Raw genomic sequence first — 23483 nt, forward strand, 5'->3', positions numbered from 1 at the left:
CCTGGGCAAGTCACTCGACCCTGTTAGCCTCAGTTTCCTCATTTGGAAAATGAGCTGGAGAAGGAAATGGCAAACCACTTCAGTATCTCTGCTAAGGAAACCCCAAATGGGGTCATGGATACTTGGACATGACTGAACAACAAAATCACGTACAGAGATTTGTGCTAGGTCTCCGAGGAGATATCAGTCCCTATTGTTATGGCACCCACAGTCTAATAGAGAGATAAGACAAAAAAAGTAGAGAACATAGCATTCTAGAGGTATCAAAAAGAAGAGGAAAGTTCATAGGGGCAGCCAGAAGGGGGCAATATAGTACACCACTGGTGTTAGAACACATGCTCTGAGTTGTTGGCCCATATTGTACTAAATACCCCTCCCAGGTGGTTTTATACTTGGATAGGAGGCTCTGGAGGACTAAAAGCCTTTGAGATCAATCGATAAGCATTTATTAAGCACCTACTAAATGCAGGCATTGTGTTAGGCTCTGGGAATGTGAGGGAAATAGGGAAGCAGTCTCTACTCTCAAGGGCAATCTATGATCTTACAATCTAGCCAGGGGAGACATCATGTACCTCCATAGATATGTACCAACTACATACAGGGAAACTTTAGGAAGAAGGCATTAGCAGCTGCAGACATTAGGAGAGGCTTCATGTAGAGGGTGGTGTTTGGGTAGAGAGTGTTGGAAGAAACCAGGGGTTCTCAGAGGCAGAGGTAAGGAGGAAGTGTGTACCAGACATGGGGGAGAGCCAATGAAAAGGCATGGAGATAGAAGATGGAATGTCATTTGTGGGGAGCAGAGAGGCCAGTGTGGCTGGAGCACAGTACTTATGTATGGGGAGGAGTAATGCATAAGGCTGGAAAAATGGGTTGGGGCCAGGTCATGAAGGGCTTTAAATGTTAAACAGTTTTATATTTGATCCTTGAAGTAATAAGGAGTTACTGGAGTTTATCGAGTAGGGGAGTGATATGGTCAGACCTGAGCTTTAGGAAAATCGTATATCAGCCTTCTAAATACTTGGAGACGTCAAATACTTCTTTGGCATTTGCTCAGAAAATGGATCAGAATGGCCCCAATACAATAGGAGGCTACTGTAAGTGAGGGTGAGGTTGATGAGGGCACAGATTATCAGGGTGGTGGCTGTTTGAGTGAAGAGAGTGGGGCAGATATGAAGACAGAAGTGACAAGATTTGGCAACCCTGTGGCTATATGGGGTGAGCAGTCAGGTGACACTGAGAAGGGCAGCCCTGATCCCATGCTGGATGAATGGCACATGGCTTGCAGATGATTAGGGAATAAGAGATCCCTTCTAGATATCCCCTCAAGTCACACTCTGGAAACAGCTGCCTACCCTTCCTCCTCCCATTCGTGGTCATGAGCTGGATGTCCAAAGACAACAAGGCTCCAACCCAGAACTCAGGGTTGACCTGGCTCACTCACACTTTTCCTTGTGAAGACTGAGTAACAGTAGCCTGAGTCAGTTACCAACATTTCATAATAATAATCACCAGGAACTACATCATCATCATCGTCATCACCATCATCATCATCATCATCATCGTCATCAATGCTTTTCCATTTATTCCTTCCTAAAGCAATTCTTTCATATAAACTATCTCAATTTGATCTTTGCCACAGCATTGGGAAGTAGGAAGGACAGGCAGGATTAGTTCTATTTTACCAAGAAGTAAACTGAGGTCAGGAAGTTGTGGTTTGTCCAAGATGACAGATCACGTGACTAATAGTGGCAGAGTCAGGTTTGAAACCCAGGCCTATAGGCTACAAGGTCATTACTGTTAGCCCACTTGAACCTTGAACTTTCAATGGGCAGAAACTTTTCTGGGGCATTTGCCAGGTAGAACAGAGCACAGAATATAAAAAAGAATGTGGATCATTTCCAGCCTTATCTCATATCACATACATCCTAATTATAGTATGCTCCTGCCAAACTGCTCACCTCTATGGTCCATTACCATCCAATGTGATTTCCCACCTCTATGTCTTTCCTTATGTCTGGGATACCCTCCACCCACATCTTTGTCTGTTGAATTCCTTTATATCCTTTAAAGATCAATTCGAATAGAAGTAGTCATCAATGGTTGGGTGTCAACCTAGGAGGATGTCTTTGGTGGAGTGCCCCACAGATCTGTTCTGTGCTCAGTCCTCTGCTCAGTCCTGTGCTGCTTAACATTTTGTCAATGACTCAGCTAAATGTATGCTCACCAAATTTCTAAATGACACAAAATTGGGAAAGATAACTAATATATTGGATGACAGAGTTAGGATGCAACGACTTCTCACCAGGCTAAAATGTCAGGCCAAATTTAATGAGATGAAACTTAATAGAGAGAAATATAAAATCTTACTTTTGGGTTCAAAAAATAAACTTCTCAAGGACAAAATGGCTAGCCAAAATTTTGTCTGAAAAAGATCTGGGGTCTCTAGCGGACAACAAGCTCAACATGAGCCACTGGTGTAATATAGCAGTTCAAAAAAGCTAATATGACCATAGACTGCATCTAGAGGTATGGTGGCCAGGAATAAGGAGATGATAGTTCCATTATTCTACTGTGGTCAGGCTACCTCCTCAGTTTTAGGATCTCCATTTTAACAAGGACATTGATAATATGGAGAGTGCCCAGAGGAGAGCAAGCAAGACAGTGAAGGGATAAAAGTCTGCACTATTTGAGGATGTATTGGAGAAATTGGAGCTATTTAGCCTGGAAAAGAGAAGATGGGAAAGGGGTCTTCTTTTTTTACTTAAATTTTATCGTTTTTCAATTAATAAGATTTGCTTTTTTCTCATTCTCATCTCTCCTTCCCCCCTTGCAAAGAAAACCCTTGCAAACAAATATTCACAACCAAGCAAAACCAATTCCCATCTTAGCTGTATTCAAAAATGTATGTCTCAATCTGCATCTTGAGTTCATCCCCTCTCTCCAGGAGGTGGGTAGCATGCTTCATCAGTTCTACGGCATCATGGTTGGCCATTGCACTGATCAGACACCTTAAATCTTTTGAAGCTGGTTGTCTTTAAAGTGTTGTTGTTACAGAAATTGTTCTGATTCTGCTCATTTCACTCTGCATCAGTTCATTGAAGTCTTCCCAGTTTCTCTGAGACCATTGTGGGAGGAACCTCCTTCAAGACAAACGTCTTAATGTACTTAAAGGGCTGTCACATTGAAGAAAGATTAAATTTGCTTTAGTTGGCCCCAGGGGTAAGAATTAGGAGCAGGGAGTGAGATTTGCAGAAAGGAAAATTTAACCTTATTAAGAAAACCTTCCTAACAATTAGAGCTGATCTCAGAGTGGAATGGGCTGCCTCACGAGGGAACAATTTTCCCATCACTGGAGGTCTTCAAGACCTACTACCTGTCTGGTCTATGGTAGAGAATTTCTTTTCAGGTCTGGGTTGAAAACTATATGGCTTCTGAGGTCTCCTCCACCTCTGAAATTTTATGAAATGCCACATTCTCCTTGAAGCCTTCCATGATCTCCCTTGATTGGTCACAGCCTCCCTGGACCCTTATGTAGTACTTTGTACCTTGCTAGGGAACATCTCAGGTAATGCTGTGTTTTATGGGCAACTCTGTTGGCATCTCTCTCCCCACTCCCTGACCACTATCCCTTAGCATAACATGAGTTTGATGAAAAGCAAAGACAATGTCTTGTTTCCACTTATTTCCACTTCTACTCTCTCAGTATCCAGAATAGCCAAATACTGTGCCTATTCTCAAAGATTTTGGACTCTGAGGAGGTAGAGGTAGAAACCAGTAAGGTCATATTTACAGAGAAAGTAGGGATATGTGAACAAGTAGCTATATAAATCATGAATCCTCGGTCTTGAGAGAGCATCAGATAGGCTAATTAACAGGTGGTTAATGAAGAGGAGCAATCAGGATAGGCTGCTTAAAGATGGTGGCATTTGAGTGCAATTCTGAAGGAGGTAAGGGGCTTGGATTTATGAAGAAGAGAAAACAAGAGTACAAGTCAGTATGGGAAATGTTTTGGACTAAGAATTGCGAGATCTGGGTTCTAATCCCACCTCCGAGACTAACTTGTAATATGGGCTTTGATAAATCACCTTCCCTCTCTGGGCCTCAGTTTCTTCATTTATAAATTGAGGGAGTTGGACAAGAAGGTCTTTATGATCTCTTCTAGTGTTGACATTCTAATTGTGATTTTTCTATGTGTCTTGGGCAGATCTTTTCCCTCTCTGATCCTCTGTTTCCCCATATGACAAATTGTAGGGTTGGACTACTTGGTCTTTAAGGTCCCTTTCAGCTTCCAGTCCTATGGATCGATGATGCTCTCCAGAGAGGCAGCAGGGTGTAATTGGTAGCAAGCTGATTTCAGAACCAAGAAGCCCTGGGTTCAAGTACTGCCTCTGACACATGCTGGTTGTGTGACTGGTCACACTATTCAGGGCCTCAGGCAACTCTTTAAGACTATATATTGCAGGTGCCTACCTGTCTTGGCATGGGTAGTTTTCTCACTTAAGAACTCCATATTCCAATGAAATCTCAGGTTCAGTTCACATCTAATGAATGAAATAAATTTTAGAAGTATTTAAGTGTTTACTATGTGCTAATTATTATGCTAAAAGCTGGGGCTACAAATAGGAAAAAGAGACAATTCCTGCTCTCGAGGGGCTCACGCTCTAATTGGGGTGAGAGTAAAAGCACAGAAGCGTAAGAGCAAAGGGGCAGATGGCAAGGCTCAGGGGTCTTGAGGGGGTCAGTACATCAGATGAGAGTACCGAGGTTCTGTGGAATATAGAGGGAGAACACATGGCAAGGCCAAGAGGGTCTTAGGATGCAGTGGCAGGGTCAACGATGAGGTGTGACGGTCCTTTATCTCACTGGAAGGACTTCCATCTCATCCAAGCTATGCAAACAACTACCTGGATAAGTTCTGAGATGGCCCAGGCCAGGAGTTAGGGGAGAAGGAGGTCAGCATGGAGGAAGGGCACCCATGGCTTACTTTGGGGAGTTTGTTCTATCTTAACAGAGCTCCATTTGCCTCCATTCTCACCAATACCATTACTCTCTCTTAAGCAGGGACCATGAAGAAAGGGAACCGAACATCCCCAATGGAATTTGTCTTCTTGGGAATCATAGAAGGCACTACTTGGGAGGGTCCCCTTTTTGGTGTATTCCTTGTTATTTATTCAATTACTGTGGCAGGGAACCTGGGTTTAATCACCCTGATTCGGATCAACCCCCGCCTCCACACTCCCATGTACTTCTTCCTCACCAACTTGTCTTTCCTTGACTTCTGCTACTCCTCTGTCACAGTCCCAAAGATGCTGGCTGACTTCTTGTCAGAGCACAAGGTCATTGGTTTTTCAGCATGTGTGGCCCAAATGAGCCTCTTCGTCATTTTTGCCTCAGCCGAATGCTACCTCTTGGCCTCCATGGCATATGACCGTTACGTTGCCATCTGCAGTCCCTTGCTCTATTCTGTCACTGTGTCCCTGAAGGTTTGTATCCTTTTGGTGATTGTATGCTATGTGGCTGGTGTGATCAACTCAGTGACCTTGACCACCTCGACTTTCCTCCTTGACTTCTGCGACTCCAACATCATAAATAGCTTCTTCTGTGACATTCCCCCGCTGTTAGCTTTGTCCTGCTCTGACACCCATGTCTGTGAGCTCCTAGTCTTTGCTTTTGGAGGTTTCATTCAGATGAGTTCCTTGTGCATCATCATGGTCTCCTATATGTTTATTATCATTGCTATCCTCAGAATCCGATCAACTGAGGGCAAGCGCAAAGCCTTCTCCACTTGTGCCTCCCATCTGACTGCCGTAAGTCTGTTCTATGGGACCATTATCTTTATGTACTTACGGCCCACGTCTAGTTACTCCTTGAACCAGGACCGTGTGGTCTCTGTCCTCTACACTGTGATTATTCCCATGTTGAACCCCATTATCTATAGTCTGAGGAACAAGGAGGTAAAGGATACCCTGTGTAAAGTTTTAGCTTCGGGCTTGACTCAGCACTAGGAAGATCTGGGCTCCATTCTCTTTTTGTTTAGATGCCCGTGCACGTCGTCAAGAATAGATCTCTAAGAAGTAAAGCTCATAAAGAGGGCCTGGGTTTCTGAGATAGGGAAAGGAAGGGGAGGTTGTAGTTTTGTGGTTAATTTTCTCTGTGTAAAGCAGTAGTTCTCAAACCTTTTAGGTGTGAGGGGCAAAAGTCCTAATAGACCACCTACTAAACCCTATCCCATTTGCTACAGCAAAGAAAATTCATCAAAATTAATAAGGACATACAAATTACTTCAGACAAATGAGGTGATATTTAGTTTGTGATAATATTATTTGTTTTAATTCCCTAGCCTAATTTTTATCCAGCCCTAATCAAAAAAGGTATCTTCTGCTACCTTGTCATGCTATGGAGGTGGCCCTAGGTAATGCTGAAGGCTGTGTTATTGCAAATTAAGTTCAGAATGGCAGTTTGCTACAGGGGAGCACTGATTCTAGGGTCAGAGGAATTGGGTTCAAATTCGACCTCAGACACTTACTATGTGATCTTGGGCAGGTCACTTTACCCTCCCCCCATGCCTCAGTTTCCTCTTCTGTAAAATTAAGGAGTTAGACTAAATGACCTCTGAGGTCCCTTTAAGCTCTAAATCTGTGATTCTATGACAGATAATCGATGGTGGAAATGCTTCAAGTACAACTCTGGCAGTAGATTGTTTGTTATCATAGACCCACTTCTTAACACTGGCAGTCACTGTTGTGATTAATCTCACTACATGAAATTTAGATCTAATTGCATCCTCCTGGCATTCAATTTCCCCTTGTGAAGATTATAGAGAGTTCACTAATTTGCCATTCAAAGACCTAATCAGAGTGTCCTCATCATTGCTCCCCAATAACAGTATTATCGCATAAGGAAGGCATTAAGACTCAGACTCCCCAGGGGAATTATGGGAACATGACAATGTGTTAGGACTTAGAGGAGCCCAGACCCCCCACAAACACTTCAGTAAAGTGCTAAAAATGTGCCAGAAGAAACAATTATAAAGAAAAGCAAAGAGAATTAGCTGTAAACTCTTCTACATAATTCAGGTCTGCCCAAAAGACTGCCAGAATCCTGCAGAGGCATGGAAGGCAGATAAACTAGGGTAGGTGGAAGGCAGAAGTACACAACATCTTGGTTTCTTAACAGGAGATAGGGCCAGAGCAGCACCCAGCACAGAGTGATGCAAGGACCCAATCTGCAGCAGGGAAGAGGCTAGAGCAGTGTTTGGCATAAGGCAATCCAGAGACCTCATCCACAGCAGGATACAGGGCTATTCCAGTATTTACACAGCTCATGTATCCAGATAGCCCTGACCAAACCCACTATCTAGCCCAAATCACAGCAAGAGACAAGACCAAACAATACCTGCAGAAGGCAGGGCCAAGTCATCCTCCAAATTCAGGCTTCAAGCAGGGCCTAGGCCCACTAGCCAGGAGTACTAGAGTAGAATTTAACCTAAGCAAAAGCCCCAAGTTGAAAAACTAGAGATATGAGTAAACAGAAGAAAATACCAAACACAATGAAGAAATACCTTGGACTGAGTGAAGACCAGGGAGTAGTCAAAGGATAAATCATAGAAACAATCAATAATTTCATTGAGGATAATGACAATAATGAGACAACATACCAAAATTTATGAGATGCAGCCAAAGCGTTCCTTAAGGAAAAATTTATCTCTCTCAATATATTCATCAACAACAAAGAAAAAAAAACAAATTCATGAATGGAACATACAAATAAAAAAAACTAGAAAAGTTACCAAAATTTCCCCAAATCAGTACCAAACAGAAATTCTGAAAATCAAAAAGGAGATTTTAAAAGTTGAAAGCAAAATAAAATCCTAAAACAATCATCCACATTAAAGTGAGAAATAAAATGAGGAGATTTTGAGGAAGGTGAGAATAAAACAGATAAACAACTAGTCTATTGTGGGGAGGGGACCAAAGTATTTGTATTCACAACAGAGGAAATAAAAGAAACTATCAAATTATTTTGTCAGATATATGCCATTAAAACTGGTAACTTAGCTGAAGGGGCTGAATATTTACCAAAATATAAAATACCCACATTAACAGAATACACTGAACTCCCAAAGAAAAAAATTCCAGGACCAGAAAGATTTACAAGTAAATTCTATCAAACATTTGAAGAAAAAAATGAATTCTAATATTATATAAACTATTCCTAAAAGTCGGACAAGAAAGGACTCTTCCAAACTCTTTCTCTGATACAAATAGGGCTTTGATATCTAAGCAAGAGAGAGAAAGCAGGGGAAGAAAACCTTAGATCAATATTCCTAATGAATATTGATGCAAAATATTAAATAAAATATTAGCAAACAGGGTAAAACAATATATGAAAATATTATATACTATTAGTAGGTCCTATTATATAGGAATTCAGGGTTAGTTCAATATCAGAAAAATTATAAACATAATAGTAAAAATAATAAAAACCACATATTATATCAATAGATACTGAAAAGATGATTGACAAAATTCAACACCTGTTACTGTTCTAAAAACACTGGAAAGAAGAGGAATAAATGGACTACCTAAAGCCCTGTGAAAAATATTCCAAATGTCTAGCCAAATTAGAAAATGCAAATTAAAGCAAGTCTGAAGTTCTATCACATTAGCAAAGATGATAGAAAAAGAAAATGACAGTTACTAGAACTGTAGGCAAACAAGTATAGTAACACACTGTTGGTGGAGCTGCGAATTGGTCCAGACATTCTGGAAAGCAATAAAAGTCACTGTACTGTGCATACCCCTTCACCCAGCACTATCACTACTAGGCTTTTCATCCCCAAAGAGATCAAAGAAAGAGGAATGGATCCATATATGCAAACGTATTTATAGCAATTCTTTTTATAATAGCAAAGAACCAGAAACTAAGGGAGTGTCTGTCTCTTGGGAAATGGCTAAACAAATTATGATATATGAATATAATGGACTACTATTGCTTGATTAGAAATGATGAAGTAGATGGTTTCAGAGAAATGTGGGAAGACCCCTCTGAACTGATGCAAAGTGAAGTGAGCAGAACAAGAAGAACAATTTATACAATAAGTTGTAAAGAAAAACAACTTTGAAAGACTTGAGAAATATGATCAAGGCAATGACCAACTACAATTCTAGAGGACTAATGATAGAACGTGCTGTCACCTCTTGTCAGAGAGGTGATGGACTAGAAAACTAAATGAAACAAATTTTCAGACACAACCAATGTATATTTGCTTGAGTAGGTATATTTGTTTGAACGTCTTTGCTTTTCCTTTTTTTTTTTGGTTTCCAAAGCAGGAGTGGGGCAGTGAGGGGGATAAGTATAGGTAGCAAAAGAAAAGAAAGCAAAGAGAGTCACTGAGGCATCTTTTCAAACAAATGCAGAGAAGAGAACAAAAGGAAGGTCAGAAAGAAGCACAAACAAGCAGGACAGCTTTGACGACTTTAGCTTGAACTTATTATATATTTTAAAAGTAAAGAAAGCTATACACAAGACCTGCAATTTTCATGTGCAATCTTCCTTCTTATTTTATACTGTGTACATGGAAATGCCCATTTCATTTGGCATTGAAGTTCAGAATAAAATGAAATTAAAAAGACAGACTCCCACATGCAATGTCTCTAGCTTTGGACTCAGTGCCAAACCCAGGCAGCTAAATTCTGGTTTTGCCCTTGCATCTACTCTAACCCACCCTCCACTTCTCATATGCAGAATTAATGCCCAGGCTCCAATTTTCCCAATACCACCTGGAGAGAGCCTTGGATTGTGAGTTGGAAGATGCAGATTTGTTTCTCAGCTCAGCCACTATTTCGCTACGCAAGTAGTTGGGCAAGTCACCTATTGTTTCTGAGATTTCTCACCTAGAAAAGGAAGAAGTGTAAGCTTATTCATATATGTGGCTGATTAGCTGGTGCCTGTTTGTTGTAAACCAGTACAATCATAACATCATAGATTTAGACCTAGAAAGTACCTTAGGAACCACATAATTTGCCCTTATCATTTTACAACAAAATATGTGTCATCACGGAATTGTTTAAATCCTAGTAAGAGAAAGATAGCTGTCAGGTTTGAGGATGTGGTTGTGGTGGTGGTGGTGGTTCAAGATTTAAGGATCTGTCCCAATATACCCAGATAAAGAAGCGTGTACCCTACCTGCTTCACCTATCTTGCAGAGGTGTTATGAGAATAAAAGTGGTGTAACAAAGGTAAATGTGCTGGGGGAAGAGAGAGTGTTGTTATTTTCTCAAGATGATATACAAGATACATATAACTATGGATAAGTCACTTCATCTCTCTGTTTTCCTTTCTGTTAGGATTTTCTCTTCTGTAAAATTGGTATAAAAATACTTGCACTCCCTATTTCATATAGGCGACATGAAAAAAGTACTTTGTAAAACTTAAGATGCCACTGTTGCCGTTATAAATAATATTATTGTTTTTAATGACATCGTATTGCAAACCTTTCAATTAACTCCCAAGATCCCCTCAGGAAGGATGGATCTGTGTGTATTAAATGACACATACCAAAGTTGGCTATTAGTTATCACTCATATATTCATTAAGGGATCAAGCCTAAATCCTTGCCAACAGACTCAGCTGAGAAGACACTAAGAAATTTCAGTCCTTTTTAAAAATAGAATCAAGAGGAATCATCCACTGATCTTTTATATTTTCCTTTACAGTGTAACCAGTTAAGAATTTTTTTTACCTATCCATAGTGGTAAAAATATAATCGATTTTCATCTTTTAAAAATGGTGTACCTTTTTACATTTAGATTGTTATTTCATTTGGACTTTGGCAGTGTGTGGTATTATATGTTGAACTATTAATTTATTTAATATTTTTAGTTTTCAGCATTAATTTTCACAAGAGTTTGAATTACAAATTTTCTCCCCATTTCTACCCTCCCCCCACTCCAAGATGGCATATATTCTGATTGCCCCATTCCCTAGTCAGGCCTCCCTTCTGTCACCCCGCTCCCCCCCACCCCCTTTTCCCTTACTTTCTTGTAGGGCAAGATAGATTTCTATGCCCCATTGCATGTATGTCTTATTTCCTAGTTGCATGCGAAAACTTTTTTTGAACATCTGCTTTTAAAACTTTGAGTTCCAAATTCTCTCCACTTGTCCCTCCCCACCCACCCTCCCTAAGAAGGCAAACAATCCAACATAGGCCACATGTGCATCATTATGCAAAGGCCTTCCACAGTATTCATGTTGTGAAAGACTAACTATATTTTGCTCCTTCCTATCCTATCCCCCTTTATTCAGTTTTCTCCCTTGACCCTGTCCCTTTTCAAAAGTGTTTGATTTTGATTACCTCCTCCCCCTATCTGCCCTCCCTTCTATCATCCCCCCTTTTTATCTCCTTCCTCCTTCTTTCCTGTGGGGTAAAATACCCAATTGAGTATGTATGTTATTCCCTCCTCAGATCAAATCCGATGAGAGCAAGATTCACTTATTCCCCCTCACCTGTCCCCTCTTCCCTTCCTACAGAACTGCTTTTTCTTGCCACTTTTATGAGAGATAATTTACCCCATTCTATCTCTCCCTTTCTCCCTCTCTCAATATATTCCTCTCTCATCCCTTAATTTGGTTTTATTTTTTTAGATATCATCCCTTATATGTGTATATTCCCTTCAGCTACCCTAATACTGAGGTCTCATGAATTATACACATCTTTCCATGTAGGAATGTAAACAAAATAGCCCAACTTTAGTAAGTCCCTTATGATTTCTCTTTCTTGTTTACCTTTTCATGCTTCTCTTGATTCTTGTGTTTGAAAGTCAAATTGTCTATTCAGCTCTGGTGTTTTCACTGAGAAAGCTTGAAAGTCCTCTATTTTAATGAAATTCCATATTTTGCCTTAGAGCATGATACTCAGTTTTTCTGGTAGGTGATTCTTGGTTTTAATCCTAGCTCTATTGACATCCAGAATATCATATTCCAAGCTCTTTGATCCCTTAATGTAGAAGACACTAGACCTTTTGTTATCCTGATTGTGTTTCCACAATACTCAAATTGTTTCTTTCTGGCTGCTTGCAGTATTTTCTCCTTGACCTGGGAACTCTGGAATTTGGCAACAATATTCCTAGGAGTGTTCTTTTTGGGATCTTTTTCAGGAGGCGATTGGTGGATTCTTTTAATTTCTATTTTACCCTCTGGCTCTAGAATATCAGGGCAGTTCTCCTTGATAATTTCTTGAAAGATGATATCTAGGCTCTTTTTTTGATCATGGCTTTCAGGTAGTCCAATAATTTTTAAATTGTCTCTCCTGGATCTATTTTCCAGGTCAGTGATTTTTCCAATGAGATATTTCACATCGTCTTCCACTTTTTCATTCCTTTGGTTCTCTTTTATAATATCTTGATTTTTCATAAAGTCACTAGCTTCCACTTGCTCCAATCTAATTTTTAAGGTAGTATTTTCTTCAGTGGTCTTTTGGACCTCCTTTTTCATTTGGCTAATTCTGCCTTTCAAGGCATTCTTCTCCTCATTGGCTTTTTGGAGCTCTTCTGTCATTTGAGTTAGTCTATTTTTTAAGGTGTCATTTTCTTCAATATTTTTTTGGGTCTCCTTTAGCAAGTCGTTGACTTGTTTTTCATGGTTTTCTCACATCACTCTCATTTCTCTTCCCAATTTTTCCTCTACTTCTCTAACTTGTTTTTCCAAATCCTTTTTGAGCTCTTCCATGGCCTGAGACCAATTCATATTTTTCTTGGATGCTTTTGATATAGGCTCTTTGACTTTGTTGACTTCTTCTGGCTGTATGTTTTGGTCCTCTTTTTCACCAAAGAAAGATTCCAAAGTCTAAGTCTAAATCTGAGTCCGTTTTTGGTGCCTGTTCACATTCCCAGCCAACTACTTGACCCTTGAGCTTTTTGTTGGGGTATAACTACTTGTAGAGTAGAGAATACTTTGTCCCAAGCTTGAGGGGCTGCGCTGTTTTTTTCAGAGTTATTTCTACACAGCAAGCTCTGCTATACCAGCACTCCTCCTCCCCCAAGAACTGCCAACCCAGACTGCAACTCAGATCTAAGCAGGCTCTGCACTCCAGCTCTGATCCACCACTTAATTCCTCCCACCAGGTGAGCCTGGGGCCAGAATAGAATGCAGCTGTAGTTCTGTCCTCAGAGCTGCACCACCTCCGCTGCCCCTGGGGCAGTGGCCCAACCGCAAACACCTTTCACTCTGTCCCCGCAGCTTTTCTCACTAACCTTCTCTGTTGTCTTTGGTGTTTGCGGGTTGAGAAGTCTGGTAACTACCACAGCTCAATGATTCAGGGCTCTAGGGCCTGTTCTGCCCAGCTCCCGGTCTGATTGGTCCGGGCATGCCTCATGCTGGGCTCTGCTCTGCTCCGCTCCCAGCTGTGTGCGATAGACCTTACCCATCACCCATCCAGGCTGTCCTGGGCTGGAGCCCTGCTTCCCTCTGCTATTTCATGGGTTCTGCAGTTCTAGAATTTGTTCAGAGCCATTTTTATAGGTGTTTGGAGGGTTCTGGGGGAGAGCTTTAGGCAAGTCCCTGCTTTCCAGCCACCATCTTCGAACTAAACTAATTTTCTACCAAACTGTTTTATTGTTTCAGTAGCATCACTCTTGATACCACAGATATATACAACCCATCTTCCCTTAGTTAACGACAGCAAATAGAGATCTAGGGTTCTACTTTTACTAATATATTTTCTAAATATTACTGCCTTTCTAGATAAATGATTTGGGGTTAATAGCCAAGTTCCCTTGCTTTTTAAAATTTTTATTTTTATTATGAAATTAGGCACCAAAAAAGAGCATTCCCATGATCCCAGAAGAATGTAAAAGTGGATTGTATTTAAAACCATGAATCTCCATTTCATACCACTTGCTTTAAAATATATATATATATATATCTACATAAATATATATGATACATTCCATACATTACTTTCAAAGATATCTTGCTTCTCTCTACTTTGTTCTTAACTTCCTTCTGTTCTCTCTTGTACATTAAAAAATACTTCAATGGCCCTTTTTTCATCATAAGTGCTAACCACTTTATCCTTAATCACCAGTCCTATCCCCTTCCCCCAATTAAAGACTGAAAGAGAAAAAAAATTCATGTAAATAAGCATAGTCGGCAAAATGAATCCATAAATAGCCATGTCCACAAATGTATGTCTTTTCCTGCATCTTGTCTTCATCACCTTTCTGTGAAGGAATTGGAAAGCATCACAGATCCTCTGGAGACATAGTCAATCAATGAATTGATCAGAATTCCTAAGTCTTTCAAAGTTGTTTTTCTTTACAATATTGTTGTCCAAGTATATTTTGTTATCTTAGTTCTGCTAACTTCATCCACTCTGCATCAATACATACTAACCAAGATGTCCTGAGATAATCTTTCACCACTTCTTATCATGCAATAATATCTAATTATATTCATATACCACAATTTTTTCAGCCACTCCCCAGTTGATGGGCATTCTCTTTTAGTTTGTTGTTTTCTGTTTTGCTTTTTAATCCCCACTGCAGAATCAGGAAGTTTATTTTGCTTGTCATTATTCCCTCCTCGGTATTATCTTCCCTCTTAACTCCTACTCTTACTTTCTTTCTTTCCTATTGAGTTTGGTGTATTTTTATACCTGTACCTTCCTTTTCCTGTTTCATATAAAAATGAAATTAATCTGATGCCTGCTACTCTTACCTCTTCCTCTGTGTACCCCAGTTTTGAGCAATAACAAGTTCTATGCCCCTCTCCCTCCTTTCTACACTAATGTCTTCCTCCTTTTGCGTTCCCTTCTCTTTTCCCTCTTCAGATCCTCAAAACAGAACCAACCCACCTCCAGGTCCTCTGTTTTTCTTGCTTAATTCCCTCAATACCCTTTGAAGACATTAAGGTTCTGAGGAAACCTTCAGAGGTTCTTCTCCCTCTAGGAGAAAATTGGCACATCATCATATCACTCCTTCCAATTACTCAAATAAATTTACCTTTCTGGGTTTCTCTGCATTCTTGTGTTCGTATTTCAAAGTTCCTGTTCAGCTCTGGTAAGACCTCTATTCCATTAAAGGTTCAATTTTCCCACTATAGGACTGTTTTTATTTTTTTGCAGAGTACGTTATTCCTGGTTGAAAGCCTGTATATCTTTTTTCTTTTTGGAATAGTGTATTCCATGGTCTCCTCTCCTTTTCACAGAATCTTCCAGGTCTTGTATGATCCTTACTATGGATCCTTGGTACTTAAAATTATTCTTTATGTATGCTTGCAGTAATTTCAATTTGATATGGAAGATCTTGATTCCCCCTGCCCCCCTTTTTAAAAAAGTGGTCAGTGGAGTCTTTTTATTTTGACTTTATCCTTTGGATGGATCTGGGCATTTATTCTATATATATAACATCCAGACTTTATTTTTTGACCATGGTTTCCAGAGAGTTCAAGGATTCTTAAATTCTGTTTTCCAAGTCAGTTTTTTAATATAAATTATCTTACATTTTCAATGTTTTGATTTTGTTTTAATATTTCTTGTTGTCTCATGGAGCCACTGGTATCTGCTTGGTCTATTGGGTAATGTTTAGTACTTGGGTAATTACTTGGGTAATATTTGCTACTTTTTCTTCTAAGCTCTCCATTCTCCTTAAAATTCTTCTCTTCAGAGCTTATTTGATTTTGTAATTTCTTATTTAATTTCTTCTAGATATTCATGCTGTTTTTGTGGAAAATCTTTTCTTTTTCCCTCTGAGCCTCTGAAGTCCAGCCTTTTAGGAACCTCTAGATCCACAGCAATTTTTTTCTACTTATTAGTGTCTTCTTTAGTTTACTTATCTCACCACCTTTGTTTCATGGATTTGGGCTTTGTTACAGGGTCAGGCTCTGCTCCCTAGTTTACTTTTGAATGGGGTAGTTGGTCCTGCCTGTTCTTGCCATGGGTCACCTCAATTCTTGCACTCACCTCTACCTCCCAGGATTCGTCTCCCTTCTTTCCCCCTCCCCTGGCCTCCTTCTTTGAGGCTCAGAGTGCTTGGTATTCAGAAACCTCTATGTTTCCTCAGGAAAGAGTACCAGAGATCTTGGAGCCTCTGGGCTTCTGAGCACTGCCATAATCCCCTAGTTGCTGCCACTCCTGGCATCTTCCAATGATCCCACTGCATTTCCAACCATTCTGGAGCTTTCTCAGGGGAGCTCTCTGCTCTTATTTCCTCCAGACACAGAGGCAGAAAGGCCACACACACCTCTGACTGGTACGTCTGGCCATGCTGGGAGGCTTTGGCATGGTTTGTCTGCTCTGATGCTGGCTTTATTGGTGCCCCCTTTTCTACTGCCCATGAACTTCTACCTGAAGTTTTTGTGCAGTTCTGGATTTGAATAAATTATTTACTATAGCTTCCCATTGGATTTCTTGATCATTATTTGGTCTGGGGTGAATTTCAGGTTTTTTGCTAGAGTAGGTATGTGGTTAGGGGCAGCTAGGTAGAACAGTGGATAGAATACCAGACCTGGAGTCAGGAAGATCTGAGTTCAAATCTGGACTCAGACACTTAACAACAGTGTGACCCTGGGCAAGTCACTTAATGCCTCAATTCCTCATCTGTAAAATGGGGACACACTAGAGAAGGAAATGCAAGACACCTCAGTGTCTTTGGCAAGAAAACTCCATGGACAAAGCTGCTGGGCTGTGTTAGACCAGACTGAATGAGTGAAGAACAATAAGGTGTACGGTAGCTGGCTGCTTGCTTCTGTTCCTTCCCTCGCTTTTTCTGGTGAAGATTTCATTTTTTTTACCCTGCTTTGTTGTTTGCTTACTTCATTTGGTGTATCTGTTGTTGTTTTGAGATGATGAAGGAAAGGTGGCCTTAGTTATAACCACTCAGTCATCTCGCTGTAATGCTGACTCAGCATAATATTAATCCCTAGTATTTATGCAGCTCTGTTGTATACTCAGATATTTCAAAGATCTGTGACTTCCTCATTTGTGAGGCTTACCCCACAAATGCAAAGGGTCTGCCCCTTAGTAGACTATCCTCATGAGCTGCTCTGGCCAAAATTTAATTACCCAGATCTTTGGTGTTAAGTTTCTCTAAACTTAGCTAGGCTAGTCCTCAGACAATACATATACAATCCTTTGCTGGGTCCATACTCAAAACCTTTATAGTTTTGTAGGAGTTGCTAGGGCTCGTGGTCCATCAGCATGGTAAGAACCTAGGTCACCTCTTTGCCACAAGGATTTTAGTGTAGAATATCTCTCATTTATTAAAAATTATGAGCTTGAACAATTTTGACCCCCTCCAGAGTGTTATGAACATTAAACTCTAAGTTATTTGCCTTGCTCTGAATTTTCTTCTGATTCTTGTTAATGAACTAGCAGATGTTTCAATGGAGCTGTGACCATAGTGCATCTACCATAATAGTTTGGCATTATTTCACATGTATGTGCCCATGTGATGTGTCTATAGTCTTACTATATTCAAAGATTTATAGCATTCAATTATTTCATTATGCCAGAGTTTGCTTAGCCACTGTCATTACGAATTGATTCCAATTTTTCACTATTGTATATAGCTAATAAGTTCTGGACTGCAACTTAGGTCTCTTGACTCTAAGCCTTAGCTCTTTTACCAACTCATTAGTGACCTTGGGTAAGTCACCTCCTTTCTCCAGGCCTAATTTTCTCCATGTGCAAAATGAGGGGGCTATACTAGATAAATTCTAAGCATCCTTTTTGCTTTGATATTCTATACTATTGTAAACATCTACATACAAATTATTTTCCTTTTGAGTTACTTCTTTTTTTAATTTTTGGAGGGGGGGAAGCAGGACAATTGGGGTTAAGTGACTTGCCCAACATCACACAGCTAGTGAATGTGTCAAGTGTCTGAGGCTGGATTTGAACTCAGGTACTCCTGTCTTCAGGGTTGGTGATCTACTCACTGCGCCACCTAGCAGCCCCTTGAGTTACTTCTTTGGGAGACTAATCTCACAATTTTTTTTGGAGGGGGGAAGGCAGGGCAGTTGGGGTTAAGTGACTTGCCCAAGGTCACACAGCTGGTGTGTCAAGTGACTGAGGCCAGATTTGAACTCAAGTCCTCTTGACTCAAGGGCCAGTGCTTTATCCACTGTACCACCTAGCTGCCCCCTGATCTCACAATCTGAATGATTAGTTCAAAGGCTACATATACTCTTATGGCTCTAGTTAGAAACTACTAGATTGCTCTTCAGGAAGACTTGATTTCTCTACAACAATATGGTCTTTGATCATTTATTCCCATTTGTTTACTAATTTAATACATGTATTCATTTACATGTCCTTTTCCGATCTCTCATAGTGGCATGAAAGTAACCTGAATCTTCAGACATAGTGACTGATCTTACAATAAAGAATGGCTTTGAGTTGGGGCTCAACTACAGACTATGCCTCTGTTTCCTGAGGAAAAGACTAACCATGGAAAGAATGAGTGAATGAATGAAAAAATATGTATTAAGTATTTCTGTGTGCCAAGGACTGTGCTAAAATTCTGAGGATACAAAGACAAGAAAACAAGACAGTTCTTGCCCTCAAGGAGGTTATGTTCTAAAAGGGAAGACAAAACACACAGCGGAGCTAGAATTGGAAATCAGAGTGGTGAGGAAGGGCAGGGTTCACACAGTGGCATGGCTTGGAGTTTCCCAGAAAGTGGTATAGTGGGTCTGTGATCAGGTAAGATAAGGAGAAAGGTCACCAATCAGAGCCCAGTGGCCCAAGCCTGGGAGTCTAAGATTTGGTGGAATAAAGAGAAAGAGAAAGCAGCATGGCTTGAAGATGGTGGGAAAGGCTGGCTATTAAAAGAATGGCCACAGAACCAAAATCCATACCCTTCCAAGAATCTTGATGACAACATGCTTAACAAGTAGTCATTCCGCCTTTGCTTGAAGACCTCCAACAAGGGAGAACTCACTACTTTCCAAAGGAGATCATTCTCCTTTGGATTTACTCCAACACAACATAGCAACTTACAACACAAATCCAAGTGTAAACTTTGTTGGACAGCAATGTCTGCAACACAGATTTCCCGAGATGTGAGTGTAATTAGAGAGATCCTGTTTCCCATAAGGCATGCGTACATATTTCACAGCTTGAAATTTCCTTAAAAGTGCATTAGGAAAAAAGGAGAGAAGTTGGAGTTGGTCAGAGGTCCTAATATGACTACAACCATGTGTTTGTGAGCCACTACCCCCTCTGGATTGGAGATAGTGTAGGCAGGAATCTTTCCTGTGAGGTACAAAACATACAGATGGAGCTTCATTCACATCCCACTGAGAGGGAATGATGAGTACAGCCCACAAGCTTCTACTGGCTTCTTGAGCCACTTCCATGAGTGGCTGAGCTATTCCCTCTTCTGGATTTACTGGGAGACACAGGGGCTTATTCACATGCAATCAACTACCTGTCTTCCCTTTCCATGGGTTTGGAGTTGGCCCAGAAAGTGGACTGAAGATCAAGATCTGGCCTGAGGGTGGAGGAGACAATATGGGAGGCAGAAATAAAATTGATAACCATATATTATGTTATAAATTACTTGATGCCTTGATATGTTAGTTTTTAAGTATTGGGTATTTGGGATGCTTACCTGAGTCTATAACATAATCAGAATGAGGACTGTGTATGATGTGCATCTGTCAATGGCACCTATGCACTAGATATGTTTTGTCAGGATTTAAAGTCTTTACTGGGGGAGGGTGGAGCAGGTGAGAAGTAAAGCAAAGATCACCAATTCCTCCTGGCCCTTTTTAGTCTTTCTTCTGACATGACAACTAGGGGGATTGAAAAGAATTACCTAACCACAAGTCCATCCAGCTATTTTGCAGTTTTGTTAAATGGATTCCCCAGGATGATTTGAAGATACTTGCATCAAGTATCTCCAGGATAAGATAGGAGGAGAAAGGAATTTTTGACCATAACTCATAGTACAGTTTAGACTATGGGACTTTGAATGACAGCAAGAGGAACATTTAAACACAGATCTAGGAGGTTTCTAGCTAGCTAGATGGGCACGACTGACCGGGGTTTGCATCTCAAAAGAATTAAAGGTGGCTATTTTTTTATAGAGCACTTTGAGGTGTGCAAAGAATTTTACAAATATTACCTCATTTTATCCTCACAATGACCCTGCAAGGTAGGTGTGCTCAGTAGCCCCATTTCACAGCTGAGGAAACTTAGGCAGACAGAGTTTAAATGACTTTCCCAGGGTTGCATAACTAGTCAGTGTTTGAGATCAGATTTGAACTCAGATCTTCTTGACTCTAGGTGTAGTACTCTATCCACATGAGAGGTAGAAGGATCTGTTAAGCTGAAACCAGATAGCATACACATCTATTCTCACCACCCCCTTATGTATCTGTAACATTCACTACTACCCAGGCGAGATGGATGCTTTTTATCTTTGGAAGGACATGCCTTGCTATGTGCTATGTATGTGAAGGGAGATGTGACTCCTGAATGGTTGAGAGAAAGCTAAGTAGGACATTGTATATCTATGTAAAAGAGTTTGTTGGAAACACACTTTGAGAGATGACCTTGACAGAGACAAGTCAAGAGAGGTAAGGAGAGAACTTTTGAATGATTAATGGGAGCCCCCTCCAGCACCCATCATGTCTCCTGCAGTTGCAGACTTAGTAGATTCCCCTTGGTGAAATCATTCCTTCTCTCCTTGGTTGACCTGAGATGTTTTATCTCCTCCTAGACAAAGAGTTCCTTTACTATTGTCTGTTCTTTGATCTATTCTAATTTGTATAATGTCCACAAATTCTATTAACTATTTTGCTTGGATAAATGGATTTACTAATTATTTGTGATATGTTTTTTTGTAACCAACATCAGGTGGAAAAGGGCTAAGCTAGCAACATAAGCTAAAAACTACCTTTCCCCTTGAGCAAAATCACGAAAGAGAATTTTAATTTTGAACCCAGACTTATAACCCTAGACTAGATATATTTGAGAAGTAGTAGAGAGATATATTTCTAGCCTGAGAACTTTCTTTGAGACTGAAAGAGAGACTGCCCAACCTTGGCAGTTTTGGACCCTGCCTACCCTACCCTTAGCTAGGATGCTAATGGTGCCGACATAACACTCCTTACCTTCAGCAAAGGCAGGCCATATCCAAGATCATATCTATCCGTGTCACTCATGAGCTACATCCTTTATTTAATTAGACAACGTACATATATACATATATGTAATATATGTGTGTGTATGTATATACATATATATGTTGCATATTATTAAGACCAAGGATTATGTTAGGCAGTAAAGGTGGGGCAGAGGCAAGGGGCCCTTGAAAGAGTCTTCTGAAGGCCTAAATCCATTCCACAACCACTTTGGTGGCTCCAAACATCCCAGTATCTCCTTCTCTAACTCACCTGCTTTTTCTTTTTCCTCTTCCCTAGACTTCTTGCTTTCCTTCTCCCACTCTTTCTGTCTCCCATCCTTTTCATTATCTCTCTCCCATCTCCCCTTCATTCCTCTAATCTTTATTTTTCTATATCTGCTCACCAGCATATGAGGAAGTCCTTCAATCCCCCAAGTTTCAGTTTCCTCAGATGTAAAGCAGAGATAACAATACCTGTAGTATTATCATCAATAACCTAACAGGGTTTTGTGAGGCTCAAAAGAGATAAAGTGCTTTGCAAACCTAAAAGCACTATGTAGATGTCAGCTGTATTATTACTCTTTTCTCTCCCCATTAGCCCTTTCTTTTACCTCACTGTCCCTCCTTGATTTTATTCTCTCTTTGCTTTCACTTCTTCACCTTTTTCCTTTTCTCTTCTCTCTCTCTATGGAGTAGTGATAGTACCAGAGCTGATGCTGATTTAGGGGTTGCTTACCTAAACCATTTAAGCCCCAATTATTTGTCTCAAGGGGTTTTTTTAAGATCTTTAACCCTGTTTGAATGGAGGAGAATGTATACATGGTGATGAAATTGAGTTTCCTCACTGTGACAGATAATCCTTAACTTTACTTCCTGCTTTGGAGGGTGTTTTATGTGTTTCTTTTGAGGGGCAGCTAGGTGGCGCTGCAGTGGATAGAGAACTGGGCTTGGAATCTGGAAGTCTCCTCTTCCTGAGTTCAAATCCGCCCTCAGACACTTACTAGCTGTGTGACCCTGGGCAAGTTGCCTCAATTTCCTCATCTGTAAAATGAGCTGAAGAAGGAAATGGCAAACCATTCCAATATCTTTGCCAAGAAAATCCCAAAGGGGGCCACAAAGAATCAGGCTGAACAACAACAAAATTGTGTGTTTATTTAGACTAATGATCTCCAAAGTGGTAGGTGAGGGCCCTCTGGGGGCTTTGGCTTCATGCCAAAATTTATGTGATAAACCAACTAGTGGGTGGGAAGATGCATCAAATCTGACTCTTTTTGTCACAGAGTGACCTTCTCTGCCATAGAGTGACCCTTTTCACCATAAACCATATCAACAGCCCAACCACACTAGCTTTCACCCATTACAGTCCAAAAGAGTTTGGAGACCACTAGTTTAGATCATTATCAAGTCAGCAAGCATTTATTAAGTGCCTACTATGTTCCAGGCCCTGTGCTAAGCTTTTAGGATACAAAGAAAGAAAAAAAAAGTCCCTGATTTAAGGAACTCACAATCTTATTGAGGAAGACAGCATGCAGACAATCATGTAGAAACTAGATACAGACAGGATAACTTGGAGGTAATCTTAAGGGGGCAGCTCTAGCATTACAGGGACCAGGAAAGTCTTCTTGTACAAAGTGGCCTTTTAGCTGGTATTTGAAGGAAACCAGGAGGCTGAGATGAGGAGAGAGAGCACTCCAGATAGAGGGATAGCCAGTGAAAATGCTCAGAGTTGAGATGGAGGTTCTTGGGTGAGGAACAGCAAGGAGGCCAGAGTCAGTGGATCCCAGAGTAATTGAAGGGGGTTAAGGTCATTTCCATCACTACTATGGGATACTGAAGCTAGGATGCTCAGATCAGGGCCATTCTCTAGCTCTATACCTCCATGTACTTTCCTTCCTACTAGCTTGTCCCTCATTGCCTTCTGTTTCTTCTCTGTCATGATCTCAAAGATGTTGGTTTGTTCTCCAAATGGAGAACCTCACCCTGTCCTCCCCCCCATGCTCCTACCAACTACATAATACAGGTGGATTTTTCCACTATTTTTCCCTCAGCTGAGCATACCCTTCTGACTGCTATAGAATATGACTACCATGCTGCACATATATCAGCTGTTCCTCCACCCTATCCATCATCTTGTCTAAGGCCAGCTACATTTTCCAGTTGGTGGGGTTGGCCAACACAATGGCTGCAAAAACCTCCACTGTTCAACTCTCCTTTCATCAACCTCCCATCCTGTTGCCCCAGAGACAATTTTCCTCAACTACTTGCCCTTCCTGGATTTCAGCTCTTCTGTCGTTTCTGGTCCTAGGATCATGATTGTTCATTCAGTTCAAGTAAGCCATCTGTAAACCCTGA

At 40.6% G+C, this 23483-nt stretch overlaps 1 protein-coding gene across 1 annotated transcript; it reads left to right on the top strand.

The window, feature by feature from the left end:
- The first annotated feature begins 5066 nt into the window (after positions 1-5066).
- On the top strand, positions 5067-6005 carry LOC118832527 (olfactory receptor 1019-like). The gene has a single exon (XM_036739822.1). The coding sequence runs from the start codon at positions 5067-5069 to the stop codon at positions 6003-6005; it is 939 nt and encodes a 312-aa protein (XP_036595717.1).
- The last annotated feature ends 17478 nt before the right edge of the window (positions 6006-23483 follow it).

Source organism: Trichosurus vulpecula, chromosome X, assembly GCF_011100635.1.
Source record: "Trichosurus vulpecula isolate mTriVul1 chromosome X, mTriVul1.pri, whole genome shotgun sequence".
In the NCBI taxonomy this organism is placed as follows: Eukaryota; Metazoa; Chordata; class Mammalia; order Diprotodontia; family Phalangeridae; genus Trichosurus; species Trichosurus vulpecula.

What these genes read in the sequence shown, in the direction of transcription:
- LOC118832527 (XM_036739822.1), top strand. Translation starts at nt 5,067, where the DNA reads ATGAAGAAAGGGAACCGAACATCCCCAATGGAATTTGTCTTCTTGGGA.